Source organism: Hemibagrus wyckioides, linkage group LG28, assembly GCF_019097595.1.
Source record: "Hemibagrus wyckioides isolate EC202008001 linkage group LG28, SWU_Hwy_1.0, whole genome shotgun sequence".
In the NCBI taxonomy this organism is placed as follows: Eukaryota; Metazoa; Chordata; class Actinopteri; order Siluriformes; family Bagridae; genus Hemibagrus; species Hemibagrus wyckioides.
Window position 1 is genome coordinate 12,635,943 of NC_080737.1, and position 27,051 is coordinate 12,662,993.

Sequence of the window (27,051 nt, forward strand, 5' to 3'; positions counted from 1 at the left end):
TAATAGCGGCTACTGCGGTTGTTGTAGTTGTGGTAATAGCGGCTACTGCGGTTGTTGTTGTAGTTGTGGTAATAGCGGCTACTGCGGTTGTTGTTGTAGTTGTGGTAATAGCGGCTACTGCGGTTGTTGTAGTTGTGGTAATAGCGGCTACTGCGGTTGTTGTAGTTGTGGTAATAGCGGCTACTGCGGTTGTTGTAGTTGTGGTAATAGCGGTTACTGCGGTTGTTGTAGTTGTGGTAATAGCGGCTACTGCAGTTGTTGTTGTAGTTGTGGTAATAGCGGCTGCTTCAGTTGGTGTTGTAGTTGTGGTAATAGTGGCTAATGCAGGTGTTGTAGTACAGTAATCCCCCGTGTTTCGTGGGGGTTACATTCCAAAACCATAAACAAAAATCCACGATACACGGACGCCACCCTCAAATGCTTTTTTTTTTACTGTTTAAGCCGTAAATGACCCTCCCACACTCTTTAAACACACACAGAAAACATTTGCAAGCATAAAGCGAGATGAAGTTTGGGTAAATTCGTAGAAATATCATATTTATAGTGAGTACTGTATGTATGTATGTTCCTTGCCAGAAGCCTATAGGAGCTGCATAATGGGGCTCACACAGGACACAGAACAACACGAAACACTCGGGACAGTGACACGCAAAGAACTGGGATGCTGGAGAATTCTGCTTCCCTTTCCCCAACTGCACACATAGGCAGCAGCCAATCACAACCATGGTTATATAAACGGGGCATTCTGATTGGCCAGACTCGTTCCTCCAGCTGTACCGTATTTAGATTTTCAGCATCCCCGCACCGCGCTTTCCTAAACAATGATACGCTGTACAGTATTTGATATATTATTAACATTTTACTTTATTTTAATTAATGTTTATATTTTGTAAGTAATAATTGTATTTTTATTAATAAATTACTTTAATTCAACAATTCACTATATATAAAATATTCACTATACTATTCAACAATTCACTATACGGTTTGCGGATACCGCGATAGACCGGGAAAATCCGCAAAAAAAATTAGTTATGTTCCAAATAAAAATCCGCGATATAGCGGGACCACGATTTATGAACCGCGATGTAGCGGGGGATTACTGTAGTTGTAGCTGTTGTTGTAGTAGTTGTAGTTGATGTTTTTGTTGTAGTAGTTGAGGTAATAGCAGCTGCTGCAATTGTTGTAATAATAGTAGTAGTAGAAGATTTCTCGTAATTGTAGTAGTGTTGGTGCTCTTATATTAACATTATCCAAGTTCGTGTTTGAATAGTTGAGCAGTAGAAGCCACTTTCTTTCGCATATGAGATCAGATTCTCTCTTCCTTACAGTACCACCCCTCCCCTCATATCGTGGGTGTGGCTTAGAAAGCATGGATGCTTCTGTTTGTTTCACTTCTAGCCAAATCTTCTAGTTCAAATCTGTTTTGTAATGTCCGACGTTAATCTCTCCTGCTTATCCCTGCTGTTCCCTTTGCAGGATTTGTGGACATCTTCTCCAAGTCAAAAGACAGAATCAGCGCACACGCCTCAAAGATCCTGAAGTTCCTGCACAGGAATCGCATCCCAAGCAATGCAATCCCATTTCCTGTTCTGGAAGGCTACAATAGCATCAGCTCCATGAGGGCTGCAGTGCTGCAGGACTACCTGGATCACCTTCTGCAGAAAGAGAAAGGTAGCGGCATCTGGTCAGACTGGCTTCATGGTAGTGCTGGCGTTGATTTTTAGATCAGATTACATTCATATAGTGTTTTTATTTTGTGGGGGCGGGGAGTAATTTCTAAATGTCTTGTTGGTGTAGATAGGAAAAGCTTGAGAATGTGGATCTTCTCTGTAGCTGCACTAAAGTCTACTGCAAAGATCATTATGTAAATAGTCACATTTAGGGATATTTAGAACACATGGAGGTTTTAATTGGCTGTAGCTATGTTATGTTAGCAAATAGTTACTCCTTAAACTTAAGGAGTAAACTTAAGACTAAGTGGGTGGTGGTATCGTAAGTGGTTAAGGCTTTGGCTTGTTGATCAGAAGATCGCGGTTCAAGCCTCATACTCCCAAGCTGCCACCGTTGGCCCCCGAGCAAGGCCCCTAACTCCCCCTGCACCAGGGGCGCTGCATCATGGCTGTCCCTGTGCTCTGACCCTAATTCTCCATATGCTAAGAAAGAATTATATGTGACATAAAGGCTACTTAACCAGTTTTATCCTTCTTTCCTTTGTGTCATAAAGACCTGGACATTCAGTACGGGACAGAGCTGACCCAGGGCCCCGAAGTGGATCGGGTCAAGGTGGTCACTCAGTGCTACAGCTCCATCGAGGCCTCGTCTAACGGCGCAGACGTCCACAGGATGACCAACGGTGAAACCGTGTCCTACTGGCAGTCTGACGGCAGCGCACGCTCCCACTGGATCAGGCACGCTGGTTTTGTCCTGTTTTAAAACCCACACAGTCCCTCGATGCGTTTTGTGATCCCGAGAGTACGGCTTGTTTAGATTGCAGTAGCTGTTCTCGCGAGGGATCCAGAGCAGTGAGATGATTATAGTTATGTAAACTGCCTATAATGTAGTTACACTCTCTGTCTGTTCTGGCTTTTTGCACAGCAGTGCATTAGTTAATTCCTTTATGGGTGTGTCATGGTTATGACAAATAAGTCATGAGGAATCTTGGGAAGCTTACTTTTTTATCATGTACAAACAACACTCCCGGTATTTATAGTAAGCAGGTTAGAATATCTAGCCTCAGTAAAGATAAGAGTTTATTGAGATTCTGCAGATGGCAGACTTCATTAAACACCAAACCACATTTTTTGAAATTCTTCACTGAATGTAAGAACAGATGTGTGTGCCATACTGTATACATAGCAGTAACAGCTGGATTAAAACCATGCCTCTGCTATTAAAGTGCCTTGATTTGATTCACTATGTTGAGGGCTTGATTCCTATTGGCTGTATTAAAAAACAGGCAGCAGGGGTTCTTATAAGGTGCTTGAATGTTTTGGAAATTTTTAATCTAGTGGTGCTGTAATATGTATAAAAAGTCAGTAAACATGGAGGTTTTTATTTACAGTAGAATACAAATGCAATCCTTTAGCCCAAAATATGACACACCTCTGCAGCTTTTAATTTAAAAATAATCGAAAAGAATTAAAGAATATGTTTGGGTGACTATCGCTTGTATAGTCCTAACAACAACAACAAAATAATTGTGCTTCAAAAGTCCTGGAATTTCACCATAAAACACCTGCACCTTCTCTCATTCAGGCTCAAAACACAGCAAGAAAAAAATATTTTCTAATATTTATTTAATATATCTAATATTTTCTAAGTATTTGCGGTGCCCCCTATTTATTTATTTATTTATTTATTTTTATTTATTTATTTAATTTATTTATTTTTTCACAAGTTTGTGATTGAAAATCTTATGATTCTTAGACATCTGAGCTTCAGTACAAAGCGGTTAACATCAACATCATCGATTTGTCATTACAAATAGTGCAGAATCTTGAATATTAAATATTCAGATATTAAACAATGCTTTTTATTGCTTGAAGTTTATTTTCAGTATTAAATGAAGGCTTTTCATTGTACTGTCAGACTTTTGGACCACACAGTCTACAGTACCAAAAGACCTCAGCGCCCTAAAACACTTTTACTATTACAACTCGGAAGAAGTTTGCTATGAAAAGAGCTTAAAAACGCGTTGATTTGAAACTTCTACTCTCCGTTGCAGGTTAAAGCTGAAGCCAGACGTGGTGCTGAGGCGGTTAGCCATCGCCGTGGCCTCCAGCGATCACAGCTACATGCCACAGCTGGTGTCTGTGTCTGTAGGAAAGAGCCGACGCTCGCTGCAGGAGATCAGAGACATTCGCATCCCCAGCAACGTCACAGGCTACGTGCCTCTGCTGGACAACGCCAACATCTCTCAGCCATGTGAGCTTCCTTCTGCATTTCTATTAAAAGAAATCCTGTATTATTGATGTAATGTTCTGAAATATCGTCTCATGGCTCAGATTTCATCCAGGCACAAATAGGATATAACCATTGTTTATAATCTTGTTAAAAAATAGTAGTTTTCTAATCTGAGTGTTTTGGAACTTTGTTGGGAGCATTTTGGTGGTTGCCATTTCCCCAAATCAACTATTAAATCTGCAGTTTTTTACAGTTAGACACTAACGTGTGCCAGAAGAAAGCCTTTTCTTTCATTTAAGCACAAATGTAAGAGGCTGGAGTTCACTAGACACCACTTGGAGCCAGGCATATAGATATATAGTTAGATAAAGGCAGACATATAGATGGGTATAAAAACAGAGTGAGAGAGATAGGTAGTTCTATAAAAAGAAATGGAGGGAGATAGACAGACCAACAGATTACACTAGATTGGTAGATAGAAATGGAGACAGACAGACAGACAGACAGACAGACAGACAGACAGACAGACAGACAGACAGACAGACAGATAGATAGATAGATAGATAGATAGATAGATAGATAGATAGATAGATAGATAGATAGATAGATGTAGAGAGATTGAGATAGATAGTTTATCATCATGAGATTAAACAAATTAACCACAAAGACTTTTCCTCCATGAACGTGTGTAAGAACGAAAGCTCTGTGCTAATCTCCCCCCCTCTGCCTGTCCAGATGTTCAGATCAACATCAAGCGTTGTTTAAGCGATGGCTGTGACACACGTATTCACGGCCTGAAGACCATGGGCTACCAGGTGACTAAGAGCAGAGAGGTGTCCGTGTCCGACGCCTCGGCCATCTGGTACCTCTCTCTGCTCACCTCACTGGTGACGGCGTCTATGGAGACCAACCCCGCCCTCGCTAACACTGTCCTCCAGAGCACACAGTGAGTCTTTACTGCATCAATCCCCAAGTGGAAAGAAGTAACAGTGTGATTAGTATGTATGTATATATGAGTCTTACTGTAGCCTCAGATTCCTGTTCCTGTTCCGCAGCACATTCACTTTAAGATTTTTGTGATGCTTTTCTGCTGTAAAAAGTGCTTATTTAAGACACGCCCACAATCCGGCTGCTCACTCGATGTTTTGTGTATACCAGGAAAGTCTGCATTCTCTCATTAGGGGTACTCGTAACTGTAGTGTGTGTTTTATGGTTTTGATGTGTAAATGAATCTGGTGTGTGTCTTTTAGGAAAGCCTTAGAGCACATGCCACCTCTGTCTTTAACGCCGTCCTCCACCGAGTTCCCCAAGTTCTTCTCACCAAACATCCTGGAAGAGGTGGACGCCTTCCTCCTCCGTATCGCAGAGTAAGCAGCATTGAACCAGGGCCTTTGGGTTTCCGCATTCTTCACTGCACTCTGACTGTTTACTGCTGACACGCGCACACACACACACACACACGCACACACACACACGCACACACACACACGCACTTACTTTAATAAGCTGGATGATGTTCAGTTTTTGGGTATTGATCATGCTGTGATGAGATAATTGTAGACGCAGCAGTAATTACTGAGTAATTACAGACTGCTGCTGTTTACTCATATCTGATTCATTCCCTCTTCCCTTCCTCTGTTCTACTCTTTCCCCTTTCTTTCTTTCTTTCTTTCTTTCTTTCTTTCTTGCTTTTTTTTCTTTCTTTTATATATTGTTTCATTTTTTTTTTTTTTTATACAATTACTTTTTTTTAAATATTTTGTTCTACTTATTCTTTTCAAAATGTTGCTCTTTTATTTTATTTTTTTTCCTTTAATTTTTTTTCCTTTATTTTCTTTACATTTAATTTAATGTAATTATTTTATTATTATTTATTAATTATTACTTTTTATTTAATTTTTCTTTTTTCTGTCTGTCTCTCTCTATTGCTTTGTATTTGTTTCACACTGTGACACTCTCTTTCTGTCTCTTTGTCTCTGTCTCTCTCTCTCTCTGTCCCTCTCTTCTTTCTTTCTTTCTTTCTTTCTTTCTTTCTTTCTTTCTTTCTTTCTTTCTTTCTTTCTTTCTTTCTTTCCTGCTTTCTCCCCCCCCACCTTCTCTCCACCTTCTCTCTCTCTCTCTCTCTCTCTCTCTCTCTCTCTCTCTCTCTTTTTCTCTCTCTCTCTCTCTCTCTCTCTCTCTCTTTCTGTGCTGTAGTTGCTGTGTGACTCCGGATGCTGAGTTGACTCTCTTGGCGTTCGCTCTAGCTCGAGGCAGCGTGATGAAGGTCTTGCTGTCTCTAGCTGGGATGTGTGAGCGAGTGGACTCAGAGTATCGTGCTGCCTCGCTGTTGTCCTCCATGGCCTCGGTGCGGCTCAACCTGCTCTACCGCAACGGTAACACGCTCGTACTAACACTACTTTACTCCTCTGTCTCATAATAACACATTAATTAGCAGGATAGGAATGTGTTCAGGAGATAATTAGTCCCTTGAGATTTCCAGCCTCACTCAGTAAACCACTACGGTTCACATTAACCTCTATTACTTCTGCTTAATCTCTCTTCACTGTAGGTAAAACTTTACAGCTACGTTTGCAAGCGTGCGACGTGAAGAGTCGAGATGATAAGTGTGGCCCGGAGAACATGCTGACCGATCCGTCTACAGGAGACGGTACTCTTAACCCCTATTACGTCACCTTTTACTTTACTGCTGTGTTTACAGCCTGTAGGATTTAACAGATTGGGGATTACAGATGTGTTAAATGATGTGAAACGTGTATGTATTCGATCCGTGCAGGTTTTCTCACAGAGAGCGGGAAGACGAGAGCCAGCGTGATTCTCTCCACCGAGGACCAGACATGCTTCCAGGTGACGCAGATCCGAATCAAAGTGAGTCGACTCCTCAGAACAACACAAATGATTCATTGCTTTGTTCAATGCCTTGAAAACAAAAATCAGCTCAGACAGGCTTATAGGGTTAAAGTCACGTCAGTGTGCAAGTGCTCGGATTAGCTGTGGGTATATTTACATTATATTTATTTATATTTACCTTTGCTAATGGCGTCCTGCTCAGGGGGAACAAACGGAAATGAACGAACTGATATTTTCTGTATCACACACGTCACAGCAGCTATAAAGTCGTTCCTTCGCCAGTCTCTTCATTTATTTTCTCCTAAAGAAAAAGGGAGACAGACACAAAAAGATGAGAGAGACTCAGAAAGAGAGAGAGAGCGAGAGACAGGAAAAAAAGACAAGAAAAATAAAATAAAAGTAAAAAATTAATAAACATTATTAAAAGAATTTAAAAAGTAAGGAGAAGAAAGATGGAAAAAGGGCAAAAATTAAATAATTTAAAAAAAATTTAAACAAAATAAAGAAAGAAGGAAAAAAAATTTAAAGAATAAAATATATATTATAAAATATATATGAAAAAAATAGATAGTTAAAAAATAAATAAATAAATAAAAAACAATTCTTTCTCGAATGAAGTTGCTGGTAGGTTTGCCTACCACTGGTTGCCATAGTAACAACATTTATCAGTGGGTGGTGCTACGTTGTCGCCTCGTCAGACACGCCCACATCTACTCAGTCACTCAGTGTGAAAGTAGCATAACCTTTACTGAGCTCTGACACTGGAGACTCCTTCCAAATCATCAAGCGAACATCTTTTCTCAGAAAGACAGACTTGTGTGTAATGTTTATTCCATACGTATGTTTTCCTGACCGGCGTCATTCACGTCTTTCCTCGTTAGGTGCGTAAAGGGGCCATCGGTGCTAAATGTGGCCTGGTGTTCGCTTACAATGACTCGGAGGCTTTCGACGCAGACAAGCACTTTAAGAAGTTCAGGAAGTACGACTCCTGGGATTTTAAGGACTACAAGGAGTTTGTCCAAGACAAGTACGTCAGATTGGTTTTCTCCTGGTTGTTTTTTGTGGTCATGTGACAGACCGCATGCTTTGGCGTGTTCAGTATCATGTGTACTGGTAGCTCAGTGGATCAGTTTAAATCCATCAAGCTACCAGTGCTGGGCCCTTGAGCGAGGCCCTTAACCCTTCACTGCTCAGTTATATAAATGAGCTAAATTCTGGATAAGGATGTCGGCTAAACTGTAGAATTCCTGTTGGTGTAAGATGGTAAGTATAGATGATAGAGCTAATGAACTGAAGCATTGAACCTGCTTTCATCACTGCATGTGTGAGAGAGCATGTATAATGCAGTGTGTGTGTTTTACAGCTGAACATGTGGTAATAGAGAGCATGTCTCTCTGTGTATATCTCTCTCACACTCACAGACTTTCCAATAAAGGAGCAGCAGAGGTGAGAGAGGAGAATGCAGTCGGCTGGTTTGAGCTGGAGGAAGACTGGAACGATGTGGAGATCAAGCTACAGCAGTGCCGGGTCACAAACGTAGGAAATCTCTCGCTCTCTTTCTGCCTCTCTTTTTCTCTCTATTCCTATATCTTTCTTCTCTCTCTATCTTTCCCTCTCTCTCTCTCTCTCTCTCTCTCTCTCTCTCTCTCTGTCTGTCTGTTTGTCTTTGTTTCTCTCTCTCTCTCTCTCTCTCTTTCTCTGTGTCTGTCTGTGTTTGTCTGTTTGTTTCACTCTCTCTGTCCCTCTCTCTCTCTCGTGTTCTCGCTCTGTCTGTGTCTGTCTGTGTGTCTGTCTGTTTATTTGTCTGTTTGTTTCACTGTCTCTCTCTCTCTCTGGTGTTCTCTCTATCTGTCTCTCTCTGTCTTTCTCTCTCTGTCTCTCTATCACTCTCTGGTTCTCTCTCTCTCTCTCTTTCTCTCTGTCTCTCTGTCTCCCTGTCTCCCTCTCTCTCCCTCTGTCTGTCTGATTGTCTGTCTGTTTCTCTCTCTCTCTCTCTCTCTCTCTCACCGTCTTCCACTCTCCCTCTTTCTGTCCTACACTCTCTCTCACACAGACACTTAATGGTAAAGTTTAAAGTAGTGAAAGATCTCTCTCTCTCTCTCTCGGTCTTTGCTCAGTTCCTCATGGTGAAGTTCATATGCGCGAGGCAGGACTCGGCCGAGCGGCTCGGGGTCCAGCAGCTGGCCTTTAGCGGCTACTTGTGTCCCGATTTTGAGAGACTGGAGGAAGAGGAGCAGCTGAATGCTCGCACACAGGGGGGCGACCGAGGCCTGGTCATGGGTCTCACACTCATCAGAAAGACCCTGTACTTCATCCAGCAGCTCACTCGAGACATGGTAACACACACGTAGTAATTCATACAAAGCTCAGCGTACAAAGTGTTGAGGTTGTGTTTATATGTAAGTGTGTGTGTAGAGTCATGGAGCTGTGCATGTTGTTTGCAGGACATGATGCTACACAAGCAGAAGTCTTTGTTAGACTTCAGTGGGATGAACTTGCCACTCTTCTGGGACTTCTACAGAAAACTCAGGTCAATGTGAGTATGCAGATCAAGTAAGTTAGCAATATGCTGTTAGAGGAAAAACAATCAACGCTGGAGTGAGGCGATGTTTCTAGTGTGCACCATTGTGTGTAGTCTCATTCTTCAGCAACTGTGAATATTATTATTTATTTATATTTCAAATTAACGACTGTAACGTAACTCGAGACGTGCCATGTTTGCTCCAACATTCTGGTTTTGTTCGAATGTGTGCATTTGTCAGAGATGGAGAGGAGGCGATGAAGGCCCAGGTCCTCCTGCTCCAGCTCCTTCAGAACTGTTTCCCAGCTCTTCCTGCCTTGCCAGAGTCCCGGGGCTTACCAGAGAACTCTGAATCATCGTCATCATCATCATCCGCAGCCACAGCATCAGTGAGCACAGATGTGGATCCAACTGAGGCTGTAGGAGAGCTGTATAGTCACCTGTGTCAGGGTATGAAAAGTAACACTGCTGTATCTAATAACTCTAATGATGATGATGATGATGGTGGTAGTAGTAATAATAATATTATATATAATAATAATAATAATAATAATAATAATAATAATAATATTAACGCATCATACATAATTATTTTAAAAATGCATTACTTCAACCATGAACCTTTTTGTAGATAAATCTTTAAGATATATATAATAATGCAGAAGCTGAATGTAATTTTTTCTTGTTGAATTTACATTTAATTTAAGCTAAAAAAAAAAAATGATAAATTATTATTTAATTAAATTGAATAGATATATAATTGTATCATTTATTTTTAATTAAATGTTAAATTAGAAGAATAAAATGTTGTGTATTTTATCTATTCTATATTTAGTTTTTATTTTAATATATATTTTATATATTTTTAACTAGTTTTATTTATAATAAATATAATTAAAAATGAAGATAAATTAATGATTAAGATAAATATACTAATGCAGAAGCTAAATGTAATTTTTTCTTGTTGAATTTACATTTAATTCAAGCTAAACAAAAAATGATAAATAATTATTCAATTAAATTGAATAGATATATAATTGTATCATTTATTTTTAATTAAATGCTAAATAAAATGTTGTGTATTTTATCTGTTCTGTATTTAGTTTTTATTTTAATATATATTTGATATATTTTAACTAGTTTTATTTATAGTAAATATAATGAAAAATATTTAAAGAAAAATTTTAGTTTTTAGTAGTAGAAAGATTCTCATGCTTTTAATCAAATCATCATTTAATTTATTTTTTTAAGTAATAAATCATATATAACAATATGTTATTTATTAGTGTTTTATATAAGTTTTGTGTATGTTAAAATGTACGTGTTTTGCAGCAGTTGTATGGATATTATTTCGTCATGTAGCTCAGCCCTGCTTGACTGTGAATTTTTAATAATATTTTAGTACTTTTTGGTCATTTATTCATCTAAAATTTCTACCTGAATTCTTTTACTTTTATGTGAATAAAATTTATATAATGGAAAATAATCCAGATTTACAGATGAAGAGAAACACTACATGCATCGCCTTCAGGAAATCATCGAGTTCTTTCCTTTATATTAGTGCAGGTTGCTCTGAAATGTACAGTGATTTCTTTATGAAAGCCAAATGAGATTTGTGAGATATTCTGACGTGTGTTTGTGTGTGTTTGCGGGTGTTTGTGTCGCTGTGTGCAGTTGTAGATGGGCCTGAAGGAGAGACTGCAGTGGAGAAAGCTCTGAGGAAACAGGCAGTGAAGTGCATCCTGAGCGGCGCAGCCATCTTCTACCCGGACAAACAGAGCCGACGAAACAAACTCTTTGACATGATGGTGCGTGCATGCGCGTGTGTGCGCATGCATACATGTGTTGGTGTGTGTGTGTGTGTGCGCGTGTGTACGTGTGTAGGTGTGTGTGTGTGTGTGTGAGAGAGAGCAGGAGGGTGTGTTATATGTCGTTGTTTTCTCTATTTACAGAAGAACCTGACGGGTGAAGATCAGCCCGAGTCGACGAAGCTGACATTTGAGTCACTCTGTAACTATTTCAGGTAACTGACACAAACACACACACACATATACACACACACACACAAACACACACACACATACAGCTAAATTCAAATAACACTCTCTTCTATCAATGTCTCTTTCTTCTTATTTGTCTACTTTCCCACTGTATCTCTTCCTTTCTCTTTCTACACTTGTCCTATCTTTCTCTCTCTCTGTCTCTCTCTCTCTGTCTCTCTGCAGTGATCAGGACCCAAGTGGTTTGCTGCTTCTGCCTCCTAAAGGAGCGCCTTCGGATTTTGACGTCTCCCCCATCCTCAGCGTCATGGACACGTTGCTCCTCGTGGCCACTAGAGAGGTGTGTTCTCTCTCTCTCTGTGTTCGTGTGTAGACAAATTTACACAAATTAGATAAACGCCACACAAAGCTTCTTTTCCAGTTGGTTCTGGGTGAGTCTGTGTACACTGTAGCCTCAGATTTCATGGCCGACTGGAGTGTGCTCTTCTGATGTTGTCGCTCATCCACCACCTAGTCTGATGTGCTGTGTGTATGTGCTGAGATGCTTTTCTGATCACCGTGTCTGTAAACAGTGATTATTTGAGCTACTATAGCATTCTTGTGAACGCTTTACATCCCCAGGTGATCATCAGTTTCAGAAACACTCACACTAGCCTTGTGCTTACATGTACACAATATTGTATAAGTATTTATTGTTTTTCCTGTACCACTGTATTGCTGCCCCTTCATTTTAGGAGAATTGTTAGTCAGATTGTTGACTGGATTGTAAATATCTTCATGTGTCTCAGTGTGAGGTGATGATGGACAGCTCTGGAGGACCAAGCCGGAAGGTTCTGTTGTCTCTGTTCTGGGCTCTCCAGGGCAGTTTGCTCTCCTGGTGCTTCCTACAGCTCAAAGGAGGTGCAGTCACAGCCTGCGATCTGGCCAGAGACATCCTCATCAAATGTAAGCCTAAACTCAATGAGGCATTTTCTTACTTGGAGACGGTTAAATTCTACAAGCTGCAGGATTCCCACGTCATCCCTCCATCAGAATGATCTAGTTTACTAAAAAAAAATAATAATTAAGCCGTAATTTTTATGCATCTCCTTCATGAGATGTTTCCATTTAAGTTCATATGTTTGTCCATGAGTTTCTCATCTGAGAAAAAGAAAACAATAAAATTACCTGAAATAACAGGAATGAAATAAACACATACATCTAATCCCACCCCTTAAAAAAACAGTTCAAGTAAACCTGATAGTAAAAGCAGTAAAGCAAGGCCCTTGAGCAAGGCCCCCAACCCACCCTGCTCCAGGGGCACTGTATCATGGCTGACCCTGCTCTCTGACCCCAACCCACAAGGATGGGATATGTGAAGAAAGAATTTCACTGTGCAGTAATATATATGTGACAAATAAAGACAAGTTAACTCGACCTAATATACTGAAATGTTCATCCATGTTCTTTTCTTTTTTTATTTTGAGTGTAAATTGTTGACCAAATGCTTTGCCATTGAGCTTCAATAAGACTAACACCGAGGAAGAAGCTTTCATTTCATTTCCAGCGGTACGAGTCAGTGTCTGATCCGTCACGTGATCAATAAGATGGCCGTGAGTTTTCTTTGATTCAAGATGTTTCTGAAGTGCTCTTGTGTCTGCTCTTGTACAGATGTAGCACAGTTCCTCACCAGCACCCGAACCACGCTGAGCTCCCTGCAGGAGAGATACACCACGAGCGATATCATCGCCAAGCTAGGCAACTCCATCATCTCCATGGCAACCAGGCAGCTGGTACTGACTTATCCCTATTGCCTCAATACTTTAGTCTGTTCTGCAGGCCAATTTGAGTAAATGAGATGTAACTGTAGTTTATTATATATATCTGTGTGTGTGTGTGTGTGTGTGTGTAAGGCCTCTAGGGTCCTAGGTAGAGCATATCTATCATATTTTGGAATATGTGTTTTTTTGCAGAGAGCCAAACAGAATTTGAGGGTTGCATTTGAATGACTTTCTATGAGAGCTGTACTCATGTCTGTGCGCGTGAATTGACGAGGGCTTTGGTCAGTGGTGGGCTGTCAGGGCCAGCAAGGCCTTCTCTGCTGGCCTAAACAGCAGTGATCTGAATCACTGACTTGCATTTTAATATATTTAATATATTTTTCCATGAATGTGTATTAAATTATTCCCAATAGTCTATTCTGTACATTTCATAGCTTTTCTCTTGGTTGCGCTGTTTCCAGTAGTGTATATTTATGATAAGAGTATTTATCCAATCATATTTCAGCCAGTGGATGACATCATGTGTTGCCAGGGTGTAAGAAATCTGCCTTAAGGCCTTCAGAATCAATAGTGCAGGCGCCAAGAGCTTAAAATAAGTGGCAATGAAATGGTTACATTAACCAGATTTTGAGGCGTCACTGGTGCCATCTAGCAGGCATACGATTACGTCAGGAATTTCCCGTCCTTTGATTGGATAATTGGAGTAGTCAGCGAACCGCACAAACGAAATATAAAATATATATATATTTTAACTCACAATGGCTGACGGAAGAGAAGAAATCGACAAATGCATTTTCAAGGTGGACTGTAATAAAATGGACTATTCCTTGTGAGGTGTGAAATACCTGTAGCCTAATTTCTTTTTTACTTTGCTATTTAACGGTTGATTAGTATCTATTGCCGTGGTGTAATAATGATGGTATAGAGTTGGATTAATTCAGGAATGAATGAATGAATGAATGAATGAATGAATGAATGAATGAATTCTGTAAATACATAAAAATTTAAAGAATAATCCTCCTCCTAATCTGTTCCATGCCCAGCTGGCTGGATTCAAACAAACCCTTTTTCATAACTTTTGACCCCGTGTGCCTCTAGGCGATCTTCCTGCTGGAGCTGTGCTCTCTGGACGTTCCTCACTGCATCATCCTCAGGAGCTTCTTCTCTCTCCTGGAGCTGCTGAAGAAGCTGTCCAGCGGTGTAGAGGAGTCCTCCAAGGTGAGGGAGATTTTTTTTTTATTATTATTTTTTTTTATTATTATTATTATTATTTGAGGTCATGTCTGAATTTAATGCAGATTTAAGCAGTAAATGTCGACAGGAAATAGATATCCCATATAGTAATGAAACGCTGCACGTTTTTATAGGGGGACGTAGACGGCTGGCAGCATCCTCAGCAGCCGGTGGTGTTGAGGACGTGGCAGATGGAATCCTCTCACAATTATGAAGACAGTAAACATGAGAACACTGTATTCCTGTGTCCCGGTGCGACGTATTTCGAGGTGGATTTCGACGAACGCTGTGAGACGGAGAAGAGGTACGGGAGTTTGAGAAATTCATAACTAGATGTTACACAAATGATGAAAATATCACGAGGAAGAGCTAAAGCACCTCCATAGAATAGAACTTTACTTAATGAATCATCTTAAAGAGCATGAGCAGCCTTTATGATCACTAGGGCTCATTGTAAACACCCGGGATATCAAGTTTCATATTACATATGGCTCAAAATCCAGACTTTAGTTTATTATCATTTTTGGCCTTTTTAAGTTTGTCGTGTATTCAAACTGGAGGCTTTCATTGATAACCAGCTTCCACTGAAATAGCTCCTCCCCACGAGTCACGTGATGAAAGGGTGGAGCTTATGAGGAACCTTATGGTGTCTTGCAAGAAGCAGCTGATCAGGAGCGAGATCGCCGCAGGGGTTGAAGGACGATAAACGCAGTCTGGGCAGCTAGGATATACCACACTTATTTCTGACTGCGTCGTCCAGTTTGTCCTGAATTCTGTAATCATAACCGTCTCTTCTTCGCTCCAGTTGACATCACCATTTCCCCTCAAACACTGCAACTACTATCAACACATCCAAGGTTTCTGTACAAAGCTTGTGATATGAGACAAGTGCCATACGATGTGTGATTGGGCGTCTGCTGCTAAGCATCTAGGCGTAATATCTAACACTAATCGTATTGCATCGTTTTACGTTGTACATATTTGGGATCTGCAAATACTGCTTCAGAGCCAGGTTTCATAACCCCAGGCTTTTAAAACTCAGATCTAAATTACAAGTGAAGTGTGTTCCTCAAGCCGGGGTTAAAAGCGAGGTTTATAATGTGCAGAGAAGCTGCAGTTCACTTCTGCGAGCACTGAGCCACGCTTACTTCCTTATACCAGGGTGTGAAGGTGCAAACATGTCTATTACACTTATACTATCAACAAGTACCAAAAAGCATGTCCTCAGTCTGACAGATACGGTCTTGATGCATCTCGATTCACGTAATTTGGACAAAAATCATTTGTAAATAAAGTGAAGGAGTCGCCACATTGTAGTCTGTTAAGCGTTTTTTGTGACTTAGCAGATACGACTATTTGGAGTTCACGGATTCCAGAGGAGGCAAGGTGCGCTATGACATGAAAGTTGGCTCCGAGAAGTGGCCAAAGGTGAGCTGTGAATCTCCTGAATCTGACGTTTGTATTAGTTCTGGTATCTAGGGCAGTCGTGACCTATAAAGGTTTAATCTGGCCGGATGATTAAATATGATATCTGTGTGATATAAATGAAAATCATCTTGTCGTAATTAAAATTGAGATTTTTTTGCGGAAAAGCATATAATAAACTCAGAGCCATAAATTATTTACTGACAAAATGAATTGCACTATTTATTTTATTTTTTTATTTTATTTTATTGATTTATTTTTTATTTTTATATGTATTTATTTTATTTATTTTTTTTTTTTAGAAAGTCACGTTTAAAGCAGGCCACCAGCTGCAGTTCCTGTTCCACTCAGACAGCAGTAACACTGAGTGGGGCTACAAGTTCACGGTGACGGCGTTCGGTCTTCCGGACATCAGTGTCTCCTGGATCTCGGACCTGCAGCTCCTCGTGTCGAGGCTGATGGGTCGCCTGGCTTCACGCACCATGGCACTCAAATCCACACAAGGTATCATAGAGTCTTTCTTTTTATCTTCTCATTTATATGATCCTACAGACGAGTGGAGATGATCCCAATATAAGTGTATTACTCAGAGGAGATCCGGGTTCAGAGTTGAATGCTGACACGATTATTTCACACACAGTGTCATATATCAAATCTAAAAACACCAAACCATAACCGGGTGAAACTTATTCTCAGTGTCAGGAATTCCTGCTTCAGGTTCTTTAGTGAAATATCCCACTCATTGTTTACTCCAGTGGTTTCCAACCATTTTTCAGGAGACCCCTAACAACCCCCACCACAAACACGCTAGTAAACACATTTCATTTAGCGACGCAGACAAGTTTTTAATAATGAAACCAATTAGCCGCCACATGCTTTCATTGGCTGATCTCTCACCACAAATTACACACTCAATTCTCACTTTGTCTGTTGCTTCAGTGAAACCAAATTCAAGATAACTGTCCAAATAAATCCTTGTTTTCTTTTTAGCGCATGCATTTTTCTCTTCTCCCTTCGCTTTACCACGTCTTTTTGTTTGTCCTAGATGTTTTTTTAAAGCTATGTCTGTGTATTCCCTCTCTCACGATACACAGCGTAAAATTCCCAATGTTAAGGACATTTATTTCTCATATATTAACCATTATTAAACTATAAAAAATGTATATTTTTATTCATCATGCTGTTTAAAAAAAACGTCAGCTCGACCCCCCCATGTTGGGAACCACTGATTTAGCTTGTTTTTGGCTTTCTCAGAGGTGCACAGTGTGAAGGATCTTCCTGCAGCCATGATGAACCACGTGATTTCCTCTCCTCTGTGGAAGCCCGTGTTCACGCACGGCCTGAGCGGACCGGCTCGGAGCCGAGAACCTGAACACTGTAGCGACGACACGCAACAGGTACACACACTCGAACAAACGGCTCATTACATCAATCATCAGTTCATTTTCTCACCTTTAACCTGTGACATATAATATACTGTAGTATCACATATAATAGATACAGGACGTGTCAAAAGGAAGAAAAGATACAGGACTTTTATAGGCAACGTCATCAGGTCTCATAACCGAAACGGTGGTCAGAGACTCGATGGCTTGTTGTTTAGGTCACGAATGCGATGCATTAGAAAGGGAGAATTGTATGCTTTCATGTTGCATTGTTGGCTGTAACTTGTAACTTTTGTAACTGTTTATTATATGTGTGAACAGTTCAATCTATTCACAAACCTTAAGCAGGATATTCTATTAAATTTCCACTTAGGAATGGATCAAGTCTGTCTGTCTGTTAAATATGACATTATTTTGGGTTTGTCTTCCAGACAAAATGCGTCTCCTCTGGAGAAGATCTGGTGGAGTTCCTGGTGGACTTTGCGCGCTGGGATCCTTCCCGCGAGTCACGTGATGAAAGGGCGGAGCTTATGAGGAACCTCATGGTGTCTTGCAAGAAGCAGCTGATCAGGAGCGAGATCGCCGCGGGGTCGAAGGTTGATCAGGCCGTAAACGCGATCTGGGCCGCTATGATCTACCACACCCCAGCTCTTCAGACTTCCCTCAGGAACTTTGGTAAATTGGAACTGGGATGACCTGAAATCATTTAGAGTTATTTATGTGGGGCTGTCGCTGAATGACAATCTGCAGAGATCATTTTTGTTTAATATAGCCAGTGCAGCATGCTCTCAGCCACTAACACAATAAAACATGAGGAAGCTATGGGAGTATTGTTTGCTTTTTCAGCATTTGTTAACATGCACATGGATCAGTCCTAAATGATCCTCAACACCCATTACCAGATCTGACACTGACAAATAAATCACTAGCCATATGCACTCTGTGTTTAATTGCCCCCCCCCTCTGTACGGCTCTCTGTTTGCTCCTCCAGTGCTAAAGCCGGGGCAGAGTAGTGTGAGTGATGACCTCGTGCAGGTCTACATGCTCGCTGATGGCATCAGGACATGGATGGTGAGTCTGAGCTTTTACTCATTATTACTCTCTTCATACAGTATGAGTGACTCAGCAGTTGTTTATAAGTGAAGCGTGTCTTTGTGTTTTAGTTGGAGATGAAGCAGCGCTCCCTGCTGGTCAAGATGAACAGCTCAGGCGAGAAAGGGGACAGTCAAGGAGAAGTTACACCTGAGTCTTTGGGTTAGTTTTTTTCTTGTCAAATAAAAATAAATAAATAAATAAAATAGTGCGTCATTGAACGAATAAGCAAACAAACTAATGAATTATTAATATTTTATATTATGATATATAATCTATTAATTTATTATCATTATTATTAGAGATGGCCCAATATAATTTTTTTCTTGTCCCTTACTGATGATGAAACGTTGAGTATAAGCCAAAATTAATACTCATCTGAAATCATCTAAAACTATTCTTTGAGATCTTTATCAATTAAAGCACTTAAAAATATGTAGCTAAAAAACTAAAACAGAATTTCTGCTTTCACTCAAAAAATGTAAGAATACAATTATATAAATAGTTATATAAATATTTATATATAATAATTATATTTTAAAAAATATATATATAAATCAGTAAATATGCATTATTAAAAAGCAAATATATATTCTTTTAAATAAAAGTGTTTATTATTTATTTGATGCTTTTATTTGTTTGCATTAACTTTATAAATCCACATTTTCTCTTAAAAAAATAAATAACTTCAATAAATGTTCTCTCTGTTTCTATGTGTCTCTCTCTCTCGGTCACTCTCTGTTTCTCTGTCTCTGTCTCTTTGTTTCTCTCCCTGTCTCTCTCTCTCTCTCTCTCTCTCTCTCTCTCTCTCTGTGTCTGTCTCTGTTTTCTTTCTCTCTCTCTCTGTTTCTGCCTCTCTTTCTCTCTCTCTGGCCATCTCTCTCTCTCTCTCCAGCTGAGATCTGCATCAGTAAGAGCTTGCTGTTGTTCAGGTTCAGCCCCGGTGCTGGCATTGCCGCTGCACCTCCTCTGTGTCCCGATTCCTGTAAACCAGCAGACAGTCCCATTGTCCCGGCTCTTCCTCACTCTGCGTCTATATCAGAAGGTGATTTTCAGGCCTGTCCTGCTCCCTCCTTCTCCTCCTCCTCCCAGAGTCCTACACGGGCAGAGGCTCAGCTTCCTCAGGTCTCTGCTTGCTCAGATCCCGCTGCTTCCAGCGGTGCCAGTGCTCAGGGTTCGAGAGGATCCACAGAGAGCCTTCACTCTCAGTGCGGAGAGCCCGTGTCCCCGCTGACCTTTTCCCGCAGAGCGCCGTTCAGCCGCGGCCGCCTCAGACTGCTCTCGTACCGCTCTGTTGAGGAAACGCGTCCCATACCGTCAGTCAAAGAGAGATTCCCGATCCTCAAACACATCTTCAGCTTTGTGAAAGACATGGCGATTAGTGAGAGCAGGTACGCTTTACACTCCACGTCCACTCCATTAACTTGTTTCATGGACGTTAATTTTGGTAGATTTACTCATATAAATGTTTATGGAATAAGTTTATTAATAATAATAGTTATTAAACATTATTATTAATAATAAAAATTAATAAGCATATAATAATAATAATAATAATAATAATAATAATAATAATAAATGCATCAAATTAACATTTATATTAAATTTCAATAAACCATCACAATATTATGAATATATTATATTTTATGAATATAAATTATAGATAAAATAATTTTAATTTTAACTTTAATATATTAATATTTTTAAGTTACTGTAATTTTTTCCAGAATTCCTGAAATAATAAATAATTTAATGTCATTATTATCTTAAATAAATTTGTCTCTCTCTATGCTATACTAATTCCTTACCTCACTTTCTGTGTGTGTGTGTGTGTGTGTGTGTGTGTGTGTGTGTGTGTAGTGTTCTCCAGACTCTTGCCTTAAAAAAGTCCCATGCTCTGAGTGTGTGTGAAGTTTTAGACATGGTGCAGCAGTGTTTACTGTCCCTGGGGAAACCGCACCTCTTCCAGGCTCCCTGCATTCTGTTCCTGCAGGAGCTGCTGGCCTGTCAGAAAGACTTCACCAAGTATGTCTTCTCCTTCCTTACAGCTGAGTTGTTTGATTTATTTCAAATTTCTCCTTCTCTGCCTAGCGTATCTGTACTGTATAGCTGATTACCAGAGTGTATTCCTGGTATTTTGTACGATTTTTTAAAAATCCTTCCAAGATGCTTCTGGGGTTAATCATGGAGACGGTACAGACGTCCTTAGTGACCTCCTGCAGGCAGTGTAAACCGTATATTAACCTCATATTACGATGAACATGTAGTTAGTGTTAATTATAGTGTTTATTTATCCATCTTGATTCATTTTAATTAATAACAGCATCTAAAGGACTACTGTGTACATTTATTTGCACAATACACCAATCAGGCATAACATTATCACCACCTGCCTAATATTGTGTTGGTCCCCGTTTTGCTGCCAAAACAGCCCTGACCCGTCGAGGCATGGACTCCACTAGACCCCTGAAGGTGTGCCGTGGCACCAAGATGTTAGCAGCAAATCCTTTAAGTAAATGATACTTTTGATAGATACTGACCGCTGCAGTTTTGGAGATGCTCTGATCCAGTGGTCTAGCCATCACAATTTGGCCCTTCGTCAAACTCGCTCAAATCCTTACGCTTGTCCATTTTTCCTGCTTCTAACACAGCAACTTTAAGGACAAAATGTTCACTTGCTGCCTAATATATCCCACCCACTAACAGGTGCCATGATGAGGGGACAGTCAGGGTTATTCACTTCACCTCTCAGTGGTCATAATGTTATGCCTGATCGCTGTATTGTGTAATAGTGTAAAAGGCCATGCTGATTAACATGGATGTCAGGTGTTAGTTACTGTATATATCAAAATTTTGTCCTTTTTCTGTGCTGGATTATTTTATTATAGCATAATGTATAATGCTGCTTACTCCGTTTCCTAATGATATCACACAATCTCACCGCCGTCCACATTTTTAATATTAGTCCTCTGTGTCTTTCAGTTATTTCTCCCAGTTGTCCGGCTGTGGGCCGGATCTGAAGGAGCAGGTCAGGTCATCTTACCATCAGCTCATCCGCATGCTCGTCGAAGCCGTGCAAGGATTCAGCAAGCTCAGTGACAAGTAAGATCATGATTTGTTGTAAATATGAAAGAAATCATGTTTTTTTTATCGTCCGGAGCTGGACCACGAGTGAAGTGACTGATTTTTTGTGTGTTGTTTTAGCTTTCTGATTCAGTCTTGTGTGTCAGAAGCTGATGATTCTCCACAAGGGAGAGCTATTGAAACTGGTTTTGAAAAGAAGTCTTTATTTTTGTCTATCAAGATTCAGCTCCATTGTTTTGTTGAGCACAGTTATTTTATCACTGATTATTTATCTTAATTTATGAATGTTTTGTTTTTTAATGACTAGAATTTTTATTTTTATTTTTTTTACAATACAGTAGAAACTCATTGAGCTGCTTTTTTATGGAAGAAATGTTAGCTGTAAAAGAATTGTCAAATCTCTCTCACTCTCTCTTTGTATTTTACACACACACACACACTACCATATATTCATAGAAAGAGAGAGAAAGATGTTTGTGTAGTCATCAAATAAAGGTCAATTTTATTTCACCTCTGTTTTCTCCCCAGTTTACTCACCCGCCAATTCCCCACATCAACTCCCAGTCAGACAGAGAGAACGCTAGCTCAGAGGAAGGCTGCCTCCTCTGAGACACATGACAGAGAGAGAGAGACTGAGACAAAGAGAGAGAAAGAGAAAGAGAGAGAGAGAGAGAGAGAGAGACAGAGAGAGTGGAGAGAGAGACTGAGAGAGACAGAGACTGAGACAGCGAGAGAGAGAAAGAGGCCGAGATGGAGAGAGAGACTGAGACCGAGACAGAGAGACTGAGACAGAGAGAGAGAGAGAGATTGAGTGAGTGAAAGAGACTGAGAGAGCGAGAGAGAGGAGAGACATAGGAGAGACAGACTGAGAGACAGAGTGAGACTGAGACAGTGGAGGGGGGGGCAGCAAGACAGAGAGAGTTGAGAGACACAGGAGAGATAGAGAGAATGAGAAGAGAGAGAGAGACATAGGAGAGACACGAAGAGAGAGAGACAGAGAGAGAGAGGATCCTATCCTTCTTTACTCTGTCAATTTTGCAGTAACTGATGACTGACTCAAGTCATTCAAGTGCACTGTGTGTGTGTGTGTGTGCGCAAAACAATGCATAAAGTTTTGATATCGGATTTATTTATTTATTTATTTATTTTGAATAACTCTTGTGCCTCAGGGTGCTGTTGCCAGCGTTGTCGTGTGTACAGACGTGTCTACTCCACCTGCTGGGGATGAGCTGGGAAAATCAAGACCTGTCTCTTTTTGAAGACATCATGTTACCTGATCTGCTGCTCACCATGTCTCAGGAGAACATCAGCATACATGACATCGCCATCAGGTGTGCTCCCGTGCTTCGAGCAACAAACCACAACAACACTCCCCACCCCATGCAAATCATCCCACACAAAACCATGCCCAAAGTGTTCCTGCTTTATTTATTTATGAGTTAGTATTTTAGCTTTTTCTATCATCATGATGTCAACAGGTTTAGTTATATGTACACTATATTGCCAAAGGTTTTGGGACACCCCTCCAAATCATTGAATTCAGGGGCTTGGCTGCTTAGTTCATGTGAAAATGACCTCACTGGTGTGCAGTCATGTTGGAACAGGAAGGGGTCATCCCCAAAAAAGCATGAAATTGTCCAAAATGTCTTGGTATGCTGAAGCATCAAGAGTTCCTTTCACTGGAACTGAGGGGCCGAGCCCAACCCCTGAAAAACAACACCTGAATTCAATGATTTGGAGGGGTGTCCCAAAACGTTTGGCTCAAGTCCTTACGCTTGTCCATTTTTCCCGCTTCTAACACAATAACACTGAGGACAAAATATTCACTTACTGCCTAATATATCACACCCACTAACAGGTGCCATGATGAGGAGATCGTCAGTCTTATTCACGTCACCTCTCACTGGTCATAATGTTATGCCTGATCGGTGGAAACCTCTGTACATCACAGAACTTGTTTTTTGCTATATTTAAAATCCGAGTGGAAAATTCCTATAATACATCATCCTGCAGCTTTTAATCAGTTTATGATTAAATCTGATTAAATAATGAACCCGTTTACTTTACAGTAATTCGTTTTTGAGCACAAGACTGCAGCGTCATCAACATCCACTGATTTCTACTTTCTTGTCTCTCTGCAGTCAGTGGACCGAAGAGGACGAGATCGCCGACTACGAGAGGAACACGGAGTGGATGGACGAGTGCATGGACGGCATGTTTGAGAAATGGTTCGACAAGATCGCCCAGGCCTCAGCAGAGGACAAGAGAAAGGTAGACACACCTAAACACACAAAGAAATGCTAATGTTCATGCAGGCAGCGATTTTTTTTTTTTTTTTTTTTTTTGCCATGCAAAAACCTCATTTTTGCATTCGTCAACTAGTTACAAAAAATTTGTTTCTCGGAAAGCTTCTAGCTTTAAGAAAAAACCGCAGCGTTGTAATAAACATGAATGGTAAGAAGCATTTTGAAGCTTCATCTAGCTAACAGGCATCCTGCTCAGAATAATAGTAAGAAAAATGGCCCTTAAAAGAGGAGTCCAGAACAAAAATCTACAAATAATCTTTCTCACCCTCTCGTCATTCACGATGTTCACGTCTTTCTTTCTTCCGTCGTAAAGAAATTATGTTTTCTGAGGAAAACATTTCAGGATTTTTCTCCATGTAGTGGGCTTTAATGGTCTGTAGCTCCGCCTACGTCACGCATGACCTTAAGACGTTATTACGTAGTAGTAGAGCTAGCGCTAGACAAGCTTTTGTGATTAAAAAGTATACAGTTTTTTATTTTTCTAAGATTGTTTGGCTAGATAAGACCCTTCTGTCTGAACTGGGATCGTTTAGAGCTCACGGGCGCCATAGAAGTCCACTACCATGAAATGTTTACCTCAAAAAAAACGTAATTTCTTTACAACTGAAGAAAGAAAGACATGAAAATCTTGGATGACAAGGGGGTGAGTCAATTATTTGTCAATTTTTGTTCTCCTTTAAAACCCGTCCCAATGTGTCTCTCAAAGCAGCGAGTCTCTTTGTCTTGACTCAGTAAACACGGGGGAAAATGTCAACACCTGTTATAATTCCACAGCTCGAGCCAGACGTAAGCTCTTACTAAATATTTACAAGGAATTCAACCTCACAGTTAGCAAACTTGCCTTTCCATTTTACACAAATCTCCTTTTTTTTTTAACAGCATAACAAAAACCTTTCCATGGAAAGTGCTGTATATATACGCTGGTGACTCTTTTAGTGAGGTAGCAATCGAGAATACACACCGAGGCGGATTTCCATGAGCTCACTCTGATCAGCGACTGAATGAACTGCACTCGGTTCAGTTCTATGGATATTGTTACAAAGCAGCTTTACAGAAGTATATCAGTTCAGGAGAGTTATGGATTTTAAGTTTGTCCCTAATGAGCGAAAAAACGAGGAAAGACTCCCTGAGACGACACCTCGAGTAAGAAACAGTGATTCAGTGAGGGAGTCAGTGATTCAGTGAGGGAGTCTGTGATTCAGTGAGGGAGTCTGTGATTCAGTGAGGGAGTCTGTGATTCAGTGAGGGAGTCTGTGATTCAGTGAGGGAGTCAGTGATTCAGTGAGGGAGTCTGATTTAGTGAGGGAGTCTGTGATTTAGTGAGGGAGTCTGTGATTTAGTGAGGGAGTCTGTGATTTAGTGAGGGAGTCAGTGATTTAGTGAGGGAGTCAGTGAATCTGTGAGTGTGTCAGTGAATCTGTGAGTGTGTCAGTGAATTAGTGAGTGTGTCAGTGATTCTGTGAGGGAGTCAGCGATTTAGTTAGGGAGTCAGTGATTTAGTTAGGGGGTCTGTGATTCAGTGAGGGAGTCAGTGATTCAGTGAGGGAGTCAGTGATTCAGTGAGGGAGTCAGTGATTCAGTGAGGGAGTCTGTGATTTAGTGAGGGAGTCTGTGATTTAGTGAGGGAGTCTGTGATTTAGTGAGGGAGTCAGTGATTTAGTGAGGGAGTCAGTGAATCTGTGAGTGTGTCAGTGAATCTGTGAGTGTGTCAGTGAATTAGTGAGTGTGTCAGTGATTCTGTGAGGGAGTCAGTGATTCTGTGAGGGAGTCAGCGATTTAGTTAGGGAGTCAGCGATTTAGTGAGGGAGTCAGTGATTTAGTGAGGGAGTCAGTGAATCTGTGAGTGTGTCAGTGAATCTGTGAGTGTGTCAGTGAATTAGTGAGTGTGTCAGTGATTCTGTGAGGGAGTCAGTGATTCTGTGAGGGAGTCAGCGATTTAGTTAGGGAGTCAGCGATTTAGTTAGGGGGTCTGTGATTCAGTGAGGGAGTCTGTGATTCAGTGAGGGAGTCTGTGATTCAGTGAGGGAGTCTGTGATTCAGTGAGGGAGTCTGTGATTCAGTGAGGGAGTCTGATTTAGTGAGGGGGTCAGTGATTTAGTGAGGGGGTCAGTGATTTAGTGAGGGAGTCAGTGATTCAGTGAGGGAGTCTGATTTAGTGAGGGAGTCTGTGATTTAGTGAGGGAGTCTGTGATTCAGTGAGGGAGTCTGTGATTCAGTGAGGGAGTCTGTGATTCAGTGAGGGAGTCTGTGATTCAGTGAGGGAGTCTGATTTAGTGAGGGGGTCAGTGATTTAGTGAGGGGGTCAGTGATTTAGTGAGGGAGTCAGTGATTCAGTGAGGGAGTCTGATTTAGTGAGGGAGTCTGTGATTTAGTGAGGGAGTCTGTGATTTAGTGAGGGAGTCAGTGATTCAGTGAGGGAGTCTGTGATTTAGTATTTCTGTATATATACGCTGGTGACTCTTTTAGTGAGGTAGCAATCGAGAATACACACCGAGGCGGATTTCCATGAGCTCACTCTGATCAGCGACTGAATGAACTGCACTCGGTTCAGTTCTATGGATATTGTTACAAAGCAGCTTTACAGAAGTATATCAGTTCAGGAGAGTTATGGATTTTAAGTTTGTCCCTAATGAGCGAAAAAACGAGGAAAGACTCCCTGAGACGACACCTCGAGTAAGAAACAGTGATTCAGTGAGGGAGTCAGTGATTCAGTGAGGGAGTCTGTGATTCAGTGAGGGAGTCAGTGATTCAGTGAGGGAGTCAGTGATTCAGTGAGGGAGTCAGTGATTTAGTGAGGGAGTCTGTGATTTAGTGAGGGAGTCTGTGATTTAGTGAGGGAGTCTGTGATTTAGTGAGGGAGTCAGTGAATCTGTGAGTGTGTCAGTGAATCTGTGAGTGTGTCAGTGAATTAGTGAGTGTGTCAGTGAATTAGTGAGTGTGTCAGCGATTCTGTGAGGGAGTCAGTGATTTAGTTAGGGGGTCTGTGATTCAGTGAGGGAGTCTGTGATTCAGTGAGGGAGTCTGTGATTCAGTGAGGGAGTCAGTGATTCAGTGAGGGAGTCTGATTTAGTGAGGGAGTCTGTGATTTAGTGAGGGGGTCAGTGATTTAGTGAGGGGGTCAGTGATTCAGTGAGGGAGTCTGATTTAGTGAGGGAGTCTGTGATTTAGTGAGGGAGTCTGTGATTTAGTGAGGGAGTCAGTGATTCAGTGAGGGAGTCTGTGATTTAGTGAGGGAGTCTGTGATTTAGTGAGGGAGTCTGTGATTTAGTGAGGGGGTCAGTGATTTAGTCAGGGAGTCAGTGATTTAGTCAGGGAGTCAGTGAATTAGTGAGGGAGTCAGTGATTCTGTGAGGGAGTCAGTGATTCTGTGAGGGAGTCAGTGATTCTGTGAGGGAGTCAGCGATTTAGTTAGGGAGTCAGTGATTTAGTTAGGGGGTCAGTGATTCAGTGATGGAGTCGGTGATTCAGTGATACTCTGTGTGTTTGTAT

The 27,051-nt window shown here is 40.8% G+C and overlaps 1 protein-coding gene across 2 annotated transcripts in view; it reads left to right on the forward strand.

The window, feature by feature from the left end:
• zzef1 (zinc finger, ZZ-type with EF hand domain 1) overlaps positions 1–27,051 on the forward strand; it is a 69,278-nt gene that overhangs the window by 11,002 nt on the left and 31,225 nt on the right. For both annotated transcript variants that reach the window (XM_058383971.1, XM_058383972.1), the window contains exons 3-33: positions 1,480–1,674; positions 2,228–2,411; positions 3,728–3,927; positions 4,642–4,852; positions 5,157–5,273; positions 6,103–6,281; positions 6,458–6,556; positions 6,683–6,774; positions 7,638–7,783; positions 8,178–8,292; positions 8,874–9,092; positions 9,201–9,292; positions 9,519–9,727; positions 10,952–11,085; positions 11,230–11,300; positions 11,503–11,617; positions 12,066–12,222; positions 12,928–13,049; positions 14,136–14,255; positions 14,405–14,574; positions 15,617–15,698; positions 15,998–16,199; positions 16,950–17,092; positions 17,512–17,755; positions 18,072–18,151; positions 18,244–18,334; positions 19,068–19,563; positions 20,033–20,197; positions 21,155–21,274; positions 22,426–22,587; positions 23,398–23,527. In XM_058383971.1, coding sequence (XP_058239954.1) covers positions 1,480–1,674; positions 2,228–2,411; positions 3,728–3,927; positions 4,642–4,852; positions 5,157–5,273; positions 6,103–6,281; positions 6,458–6,556; positions 6,683–6,774; positions 7,638–7,783; positions 8,178–8,292; positions 8,874–9,092; positions 9,201–9,292; positions 9,519–9,727; positions 10,952–11,085; positions 11,230–11,300; positions 11,503–11,617; positions 12,066–12,222; positions 12,928–13,049; positions 14,136–14,255; positions 14,405–14,574; positions 15,617–15,698; positions 15,998–16,199; positions 16,950–17,092; positions 17,512–17,755; positions 18,072–18,151; positions 18,244–18,334; positions 19,068–19,563; positions 20,033–20,197; positions 21,155–21,274; positions 22,426–22,587; positions 23,398–23,527 — 4,862 coding nt within the window. The remainder of the gene's footprint in view (positions 1–1,479; positions 1,675–2,227; positions 2,412–3,727; positions 3,928–4,641; positions 4,853–5,156; positions 5,274–6,102; positions 6,282–6,457; positions 6,557–6,682; positions 6,775–7,637; positions 7,784–8,177; positions 8,293–8,873; positions 9,093–9,200; positions 9,293–9,518; positions 9,728–10,951; positions 11,086–11,229; positions 11,301–11,502; positions 11,618–12,065; positions 12,223–12,927; positions 13,050–14,135; positions 14,256–14,404; positions 14,575–15,616; positions 15,699–15,997; positions 16,200–16,949; positions 17,093–17,511; positions 17,756–18,071; positions 18,152–18,243; positions 18,335–19,067; positions 19,564–20,032; positions 20,198–21,154; positions 21,275–22,425; positions 22,588–23,397; positions 23,528–27,051) is intronic.